This window comes from Otolemur garnettii, unplaced genomic scaffold (assembly GCF_000181295.1).
Source record: "Otolemur garnettii isolate 467f Iridium unplaced genomic scaffold, OtoGar3 scaffold00133, whole genome shotgun sequence".
Lineage (NCBI taxonomy): Eukaryota > Metazoa > Chordata > Mammalia > Primates > Galagidae > Otolemur > Otolemur garnettii.
Window position 1 is genome coordinate 3,533,779 of NW_003852528.1, and position 9,579 is coordinate 3,543,357.

Here is a 9,579-nt window from a genome sequence, read left to right on the forward strand (position 1 = left end):
CCATGGCCCTCCCACTCCTGCACCATGGCCCTCCCACACGGCCCCTGCTCTGTGACTCACTAGCCCAGGGGATGCTCTGGCCATGACATCGGGCTAGAGGTTCCTCAGCCTTCTCTGTATCCCACCCTCGCACCCTCTGGGAGGTATTAGGCAGAAATCGAGAGAAAAGCTTCCCTATCCACCTGAGGTCCAGTTCTGGAGAGGAGAGAACTATCTCAGGAGGAGAAGAGAACGTGTAAATGAGCCACCTGCAGCAAGAAAGCTGGAAATCACAGGTGCGCTAAAAAATGAGCCCTCATCAGAGATATTACCCACTCAAAAGGAACCATTTAGGTTAGATTCTAAAGATTATTATTCCCTTTTAATTATAAAATTCGATTCAAATTTACTGATGATTTAATGACACTAATTAGATTTTGCATTCATGAAATGTGTTTGACAAATGCCACTGCCAAATGTCCCTGACAACATGACCACTCCTCAAGAGTTTCAATCACCACAACAAAAGCCTCCTGATCCAGCAACACTGCCACCTCTACTTTAATGGAGAAATAAAACGATTAAAATGTACAGAGAAAGGTAACACTGAGCTTCCTCTGGTGCTTTTGAGACCCTGACCCGGGAGCTCTGGTCATCTTAGCCCTGGGGGTCAGTGGGGAGTTCTCTGGGGGACCAGGCTAGCCTGGGGGGTTAGCCCTGGGCACTTATGCAACAGTCCCTTCCCAGGTGAGGGGAGACTCAGGCCCTGAGGCAGGACACTGCAGGGGACAGTGTGCTTTTTTATGTCCCATCCTTGGCAACCTCTCACCTGTGCAGGGTTTACTTCTCATTTATTTTTTTTCTTTGAAAAAGCAATAAATTCAACCAACACAAAGACAGCACAAACAATTCCCCCACAACTATGCCCTGCACCTGTGCCTGCCCCAGGTTTAAGGCAGCCTTCCAGGTGCCTGCCCTTTCAACATGCCTCATTCTGTCAGGAGTGGAAAATGGGAAGGTTCCAATAGCTACGTAGGGAAAACACAGAAAAATGTCCTCCGCCAGGCTCTGGGTGGGTCTGCAGGTAGTGAGCACCCCTCACGCCCCAGGCAGCCAGCAGGCAGGACCAGTGGCCAATAGGTACTAGAGACACATAAAGCAGCACCCAGGCTGATGCTGGCCAGGCAGGAGGGACCTGAGAGGGGGCCTGGAAAGAGGAACCGTGCTTGGCTGGACGTCCTTCCTTCCTGTTTCCAGAATGAGGCAAAGGTGAGGGAACCAGGCAACATGTCAAAGGTCGCTGTGTGAAGATGGCATTGCTCAGGCTTGCGAGGGGCCACCAGAGTATGGGACATAAACAGGGGACCCCTTGGATGAGTTAAAATCACCTTCAGGAGTCACAGAAATGAGAAACTGTGGCTCAGAAATGAAACAAAGTATGTGGCCTGTGGAAGGCTGCTCTGGCCGCCAGGCCACATGAGCTGCAGGCATCCAGGACCCACATCTGGCCTGACACGTACTCATCTCCTATGGCAGCCTGGAACGTCCTTCTCCACACGTGGCAATCAGATCCAGGGCAGCCCCATAGCCAGGCCCCCTCAGCAGACAGTGGGCCTGTCCTGTCCACAGTGCAATGGCCACCATCAGCAAAGTGAGGGCTCACTGGCAGGCCGGCACTCCAAGGACCATCCAGCAGCATCCTTCCCTTCATCCCTCCAGCCGGGAGTGTCAGGAACACGAGGGCCATGGCAATTGTGGAGCCTGCAACAGTCTCACTCCAGGCTGGAGTGTCCTTGTTAAAGGGACAGATCACAACTGCTGGTGACCCCCTCTTTATGGACACACACTGTCTTGGTTGCACATGACTACTGAGTTGCTCAGAATTCTGATGGCAGAAATGATAAAGCCTGGATGACAAGCAGCTCAGTAAAGTGTCCTCCCTTTTGTTTGCTTTATGCTGAGTCCAGCAAATTAAAGGCCAGTGAGTGAGTCAGGGCAAAAAACAGCAGTGGCCACAAGAATCAAAGTCGCCACCTCAATTCCAAAGCCCCAGAGCTTCCCAGCAGTGCTGGGAATTGGAAGGAAGCTGCCCAGACCCCAGCTTCCTGCGGTCAGAGGCCGCAGCTCTCAGGGCTTACCTTCAGAGCACAGACTCACACAAGGGTTTGGCACCCATGATCGGGACGCGGAGCTGACACTGCGCCTGTCCTCAAGGGCCAGCAAGGTTTTGACATGGCTGCTAAGCAGCAAAGGAGCCCTGGGCAGCCTCTTGTGCAACCTGTCACTACATCCCAGGCAGAAGTGACACCACTTCACCTCACTACTCACGTGATCACCCAGTAAGGATGCCAACTAGGTGTCTTTCATATACAAGGAGGCCACAGGTCCTGTGGTTAAGGGAATTGCTGGCCAAGGCACAAGCATGAGAGGTACGGCTATCACTCTGCATAGCGTCAGGTGGGTCCAGGGGTGTGGGCTGCTGCCTTGGAAGCCAGGGCCTTGGCTGTGTGGGCCTCTAGACACGCAGCATCTCGGAAGCCTCAGGTAACGCAGGCTATGGCCTTTTAATGCCTGATATCTGTGCTGTCCCGGTGCGGCAGCCAGGAACCACACAGGGATCCAAACACCACTGGCCCAGATCAAGGTATGGCAAGGCTTAGCATGAACAAAGGAATGCAAAATAGCTCACTGGGGACATTTTCTATTGTTGACATGTAGAAATAGATCAGAAATATGCGATCAAATAGTCATTTTTCCTTTTTGCTAGCCAGGCTCCCAAATCCCCAAAGACCCATCTCCAGGGGGTCACCCCCATCTGGGTACCTCCCACGACACACCAGGCTTGGTTGATGTGATGGGCAACAAGCAGCAGTGGTAGGAGAGTACCATGTCTGTGGCTGGGCTGCAGACAGCTCAGTGGCTTTGGTCTTGGCCTTGGTGTCTCTGCCCACCACTTACTCTGGGAAGCCAACTGTGTGCAGTGAGCAGCTGTAGACCAGCACCAAGCCTCCTGCCCACAGCCCTGCGAGTGAGCTTGAAAGTGGCTCCTCCTGCCCCTGGATCCAGTCAACCCTTCAGATGAGACCCCAGCCCTGACTGCCACCCGAAGGACAGACCCTGAGCCAGAATCATCAGCCAGGCTGCTCCAGAGTCCTGTAACTGTGAAGTGATACATGCTTGTTGTTTCAAGTTGCTCAGGTTGGGGGTAACCCTGTTACCCAGCAACACACACCTCAACTAACCTGATTCTCAGAGGGTTTTGCTTTGTTTAAGGTGAAAGTTACCAATGTGGTTTCAACAGGCCCCTTATGTTTCCATCAGCCAGTGCTGCTCTCCATGGCTCCGAGCAGTGAGAACATGTGATCACAGACCATAACCAGCCTGCCCTCTATGCAGGACTATGCTGCATGCCTCTAAGCCAAGATATAACTTCTTCCCACATCACTTCATTTTCAAATCTGCTATCAGATTAAATATTTGTAGAGAGTAAGTACCAAAAAAAAGTCTTCCTTAGTTTTTACTTACTCCATTTAAATTAAAAGAAAGTATCAATTTTTTCAATTATAAAAGGTCAATGAGAAAAAGTGAGAAAAGTCAGAAATATCTCAGGAAGAAAATGATTTATACACACACCACGCAGAGACAACACTGAACATTTCAGTGCTTCTTGCCATTGGTAAGTTTTTTATCTGTGGACAAACTAGATGAAATTAGGTGACGGACATTTCCTCTACTTCAATATGCTTCCACTCTGTGAGTTTACAGAGTAGCACACTGCTCGACACTGCCCCACCACCCAGCACTGCCCCAAATTGCCCACTGCCTCGCACCGATCACCGCCCACCACCCCACACTGCCCCAAATTGCCCACTGCCTCGGATCGATCACCTCCCTGTACTGACCACCTCCTTGCACCGCCCACCACCCTGCACTGCTATTCACTGCCTTGTCCCAGCCACTGCCCTGAATTGCCCACTGCCCCGCACCACCCAGCACCCTCCACTAGTGACCTCAATCTTGCCCTGCTGCTGAGTGTGCTGGTACCTGCCATTCAGTGTGACATCACAGTGAGGACTGCCTTGTATGTGAGCCCCAGTGTCACAACTGGGGACGGGAACAACCCTTAGGAACAGAAGGATGGTGCTGCCAAGGGCATGGTGGTGTCTGTGGCCCCCCGACTCACCTTGATATGCTCGTGCAGCTGGGCCTCATGCTGCCTGGACAGCTGCTCGTGCTGCCGCTGGAACTCAGCGATGAGGAGCTGTCTCTGGATCTGCTGCTTCTGCTTGAGCGCCAGGAGCTCCTGCTGCAACTGCTGCTCCCGGAGGGCGGGCTCTGCCACAGGCAGCGAGAACGGGTGGTCGAGGCGCAGGTCCATGGGCACTGCCGAGGGGGCCACTTGCAGGGGCAGCGCTGCAGCCACATCCACTGCAGGGAGAATAAGCACAGGAGAGCCGGTCACTGCTGCCCACACTGACCCGCAGAGCCCACGGGCTGGAGGACAGCTGACCTTCTGGACATGTTTTCCCCCTCTCACCCAACAGCCTCAAAACTCAAGACCCAGAGGCTTCTAAGGGCTCCATTCCTAAGTGTGAAAAATCACAAAACCCAACACAGACCAGGGCAGGATACACACTCCACAAACCTCCTGCCCCTCCCACCCTCCTGAAGGGGAGCCTGCCCTCTCAAAAGACCTGTCAGAGGCAGAAAGGTCTTCTCACATCACTGCTAAACGTCAATAAAGGGAGAAATAAAGAAAAAGGCTTGAGCTGGCCAAGGTGGAAAGCAAAGCACAGTCCGTGGTTGGTAGGCAGGCAGGCTGGCAGGCTGGCCTGCTCTGCTCCCCTGTCCTGCACTTGCAGTGGAGCCACTAGAGAGTTGCATGTGAGAACCACAAGAACAGTGTGAGCCCCAGAAGTGGTCCAGACAGAGGCTCGCCACCAAGAGCCAGTTTCCATGGCGAAGAGGGTGCCCCTGGCAAATGTGTTTACCCGACCACAGCCAATGGGATGCGCTCTGATTGCAGCACAAGTGCGCTCACCAGGGCACACACTTCTGCACTTCAGAGAAGCAGATTCCCTGCACTTTGCTCCTGTGCTACCAAAAAAATGCCAGGAGTGATTCTGCCTAGGAACAAAGAGCTAAATCAATCCTGGTCCTTACAAATCAATACCAAGCCAAAGAGAAAAGTAATGCAAAAAGGAGAGTAGATTTTATATGACAAATAACACAAATAACTCGACGTGTGCACTCCTGTCACAGCAGGCTTATGTGTGAAGAGCACGTGAGCGTGTGCGTGCACTCACTCTGAGCCAGGCGCTGCTAGCATGGCCTAGTGACATGCCAGTGGCACTTGTCAAATGGGCAGCTCTGCTGTCATCATCTTGTGTGAGCCCAACCACCCTGCTGGCCTGCACAGGCTGCCTCCAGGGGATGCCCCTGGAAGCTACCTCCCCAAACCTCTGCAAGCCTCGTCTGATTTCTTCATCTATCACATGTGCGCAGAGTCCAGGGGAAGGGGTGGCCCAGGAAAGGTGAAACCCAGAGAAGGAGGCGGGGTTTGGGGAGGAGGTAGGGACTGAAGGAGGCCTGGCGTACAGAGGAGGTGGGACCTGAGGAGGAGGCGTGACCTTGGGAGGAGCTGGGCCTCCTCTCTGGCAGGCAGGGGTTCAAGGCTGGAAGGGGAGACTGGACCAAGGAATCAGGGCCACTGACAAGCCCAACTCCTCACTTCCAGCCTTAGTACTGTAAGTTCTTGACCTTGTCTGGGCCTCCCTTAGAGAAGTCCACTCTTGTGCTCTAGAACCTGACCACCAGCTCAAGGACTTTTCCCTACCAGAAGCTGGATGACCTAACACCAGGCCTAAACCCAGCTCCTAGAAAAGTGCACCCACACTCTCAAAGCCACCAATTCCAGAAGAATAGCGCATTAAGTGGGTTAATTGCCTCTCAGTGCAAAGCAGCCCCCACAGTGCTGGAGGCCCCAGACCCCGGACTTGGCTTTCTTTGATAGGCAGGGGTGGAAAACGTGGCCTGGAGGTGGCCCCAGCTCTGGCAAGAGAACTAGGTTCTCATCTCCAGTGCTGCCCAGTACTAGGAGCTGGGGACCATCACCTGAACTCCCCGAGCTGTGGTGTCCTTGACAAGAAGGTGGTCACTCTACCTGCAGGGCACGGCAGAGACCAGGATGGTGCCCAGGATGGAAGATGCCCTCAGGTTCCTCTGCTTAAATCACCATCTTCTCTGCCAAAAGCTGTCCATAGCCAACTCCTGGTCCCTAACCAGGCCACACTGCCCACCAGGTTGCCCCTCCCAGAATGGGCAGAGAGAGGCCATGGAGCCCAGAGTAGCTTGAAGCTGGCGTGTGCCTGGGCCTTGAGCCATAGTGAGCAGATCAGGATACTTTCTCAGTGAAAAGAGACCAAAGTCCCACAATGCAATAGGAAAACACTCAGTATCTGGTCACATCCCACAGTGCACCACTGGCTACCTGTTTCTGTTTTTGTCAAATCCTCTCCCGTGTTACTAGCAATGGAGAGACAGCAGCTAAATGCTTCTCTCCCACGTCTAATGCACCTTTTGTTTTATAATTGGGTATTGGGCTTCTTGTATCAAAAGGTTTTAGGGGAGAAGATTCTACAAACACAAGCTGTGGATTCAATGAGCAGGGCCGGGGCAGAGGCACACCCCACGCCATGCACAGGAGAAGACTAGGGCTTATATGCTCCTCTTTCCCTTTTTATCATTTTTAAGGGAAAATATAGCAAAACGGAAAAAAATGTATAAGCAAATGCCAGTTTTATAAAACACCACTGTTTGACGCATTGTTTCAGATTGTTAAGAAATAAAATACACAGAGGTAGGGAGGAAAGCTGTGTTAGCCACCTGGAGACAGGCGTGGGTCCCATGCCACCTCCTCAGGGTGTGTGATGCTGCTGGACACGCCTGTCAAGAAAACCAGCAACTCGAGGGCCTGTGGGCTTCACTACCCCCTTCCTGCACTGGCCAATATGCTCAGCAGGTGACCCTGCCTTTTGCCGTCTGGGGATAAACTTAACTGTGTGTGTTTCTAAGTTAATGCACACACACTCACGATGGGTTGAGGTTGTCACCATTTTGTCTGCAATGCCGATGTCTGTATCCTAGTAAGACCGACCTTCTTGTCTGAGTGAGCAAAGCACAGAGCAGCAGTAAGATCCCTGCACTGCCTCACGTTTTGTAAGCTGCAGTATTTCCCAAGCACCACACCACCTCGACCTAGGCCCCGCTGCTAAGATGTGACCTCAGGGCTCACTGAGACAAGGCCACGTCAGAGGTGCTGGGCATGAGCTGATGCCCACAGCTCACCTGCAGGTCATCTCCTGTTACTACCTCTTCACAGGTGGAGGAGGGGTGCCGTCAGAAGTGTCTAGTGGTTAATTGTGCTAAAAACTGAACAAAAACAACTTTTAAGGTACCCATTTTAATGACTTAAAAAAATAGGCTAGGCCAAACGTTTCTACAAGTGTGACCATTCCCTGAAGAGGCAGGTGGCTGGAATCCCCCAGTGCAGCTCTGAGGACCCAAGGTGGGCAGTGGAGCTGGGGCAGTGTCCACAGGATGCATCTTGCTGAGACACAGTGGCCACCTGTGCAGGGCAGGGGGTAGAGGTGGCGGAGAGGACAGTGCAGGCCCAAAGCAAGGCTCAAGAGAAGCAGCAGTAGCTGCAGGGCCAGGACTGAGCTGCTGGGTTGGTGCCTCCTGGGGACAAGCAGGGAAGGGAGCAGGCTCTGTGCATCACCATAGCCAGCTGGGGGCAATTTTCTTTATTCAGATGATGCTTCTGAGTCTGGAATACAGGGCATCCTCTAAGGAAATGCAAACTGACATTTGGTCTGGAACACTTAACAGAAATGAGGCCAACACCATTTGCAAAAGCCCCCCAAACCGTGTCTTTAGAGGGAGAGACTACTTGGAACACCCTGAAACTCCCAACACAACACAGGCCCCTGGCAGGCCTGGCCAGGTGGTCAGGACTGACCAGGTACTCCCACCTGGGGGGTCTCAGGAATGTACAGTGGTCACAGAGTTGGGGCCCCGCATTCACAGCACAGGAGAGCCCTTGCAGGGGTGGGAGGTGGCAGCACCTGGGAGGTGGGATTTTTCCCAGGGGCCTCACCTGCAGAGGCAGACAGAAGGGAGGAAAGGGGATTTTATTGTTGATTTTTTAAAATATCACAATTCTCTTTTTCATCCAATCTGTCAAGCTTTAGTTTGCAAAGCATTAATTTTTTTAAGCTCTTCTGTAAGCTGTTTTCTTGGAGGTTTGTATGGGTCCCCAAATTAATTCAAATTTCATCTTTGCAAGTTGGGCTGAAAGACGTATAGTGTGGCAAGAAGTAATTGCTGGCAAGGTGTGTACTCCCTGCCCTCGCAGGCTCCTCCTAAAGCTCACGCTGTGGGGTGGCCAGGCCAGCACACTCCTAGGAGGAACACCCGAGGTGAGGTTGGGCAGGTCTCCTCAGGGACTGCATCTCATGTTCCACATACCCCATGAGTGCAGCCCTCTGCAATGTGGACTACAGGCAAGGATCCCCTGGCCCTCCTCTGCATGGACACCAGCAGGGAGGCCAGGTGCAGGGCCTGGTGTTCAGCCTCCCTGAGACTGGCTAAACACACTGCCATCCTGTCTTCAGCAGAATGCCACCACTGCACCACTGAGGCACTTCCTCGAGCCTCACCACATGTCAGAAGGAGAGGTCAGAATGCCCGGACTTACCATCCTAAAACTCAAAAGTGCCTCACGAGACTCTAGTCTTAGCCAAAGACACCAAGACTGCAGGCACCTGGGCTGCCCTCTGAGTTTGGAGCCTCTGCAGGGCAAGGAGATCACCAGGACCCTGACATATTCACCTTCTCATCCTCTCCTCGACTAGGGGCAAGGTAGGCAGGAGCAGACCCTGGGTGGGCAGCTGCAAGAGGGCCATATCCCCATTCATTCAGGCTTTCGGGTGCTGGCGGGTACGTCAGAAGTGACTCGTACTATTTCTGTATCAAAAACCGTTTGAATTGCCATGAGTTTCCAAGAGAATTTGCTGTGCCATTCTTTGACCCAAAGCTCCCTGAAGAAAACAATAAAATCTTCTCTACTTAAAGAATGCAGCATCAAAACAAAAAAGCCTGTATTCTCATGAATATTCTATGGTAGTGCAGAAAATTGCTTTTATAGGCTGTGCCTTGAGAAACACATTAATACAATCAGGCTCATGACGTCAGCAAGGGCACAAAGACCACATTCAGAGTTGCGCTGAGCAATGGGCAGTCTGTGCGGTGAATGAGTTCCCAATCATTCTCTCTTTTTAAATAAACGGTCACAGAGAAGGACACTGATTCCCCAGTACATGAATTAGATCCTCTTTTCATGTCACCATTTCACGCCATCAGAGATACGGAAGAGAAAGAAGCACTATTCTTTGGAAAACACGGCCAAAGTTTAGGGTCTCTCCAAGCAAAGAATGGCTCATTCAAAGTGAGGGGAAAATAGTGGACATTTCAGTCACGATTTCCTCTTACAGTGCTACTCTGCCCTGTAGAGTGGGGCGAGGAACGTAACATCCCACA

General features: G+C 52.2%; 1 protein-coding gene across 1 annotated transcript in view; it reads right to left on the reverse strand.

The window, feature by feature from the left end:
* LOC111727943 (histone deacetylase 4-like) overlaps nucleotides 1-9,579 on the reverse strand; it is a 183,976-nt gene that overhangs the window by 48,916 nt on the left and 125,481 nt on the right. Inside the window, exon 3 of the mRNA XM_023518248.1 lies at nucleotides 4,163-4,407. Within this exon, the coding sequence (XP_023374016.1) occupies nucleotides 4,163-4,407 (245 nt within the window). The remainder of the gene's footprint in view (nucleotides 1-4,162; nucleotides 4,408-9,579) is intronic.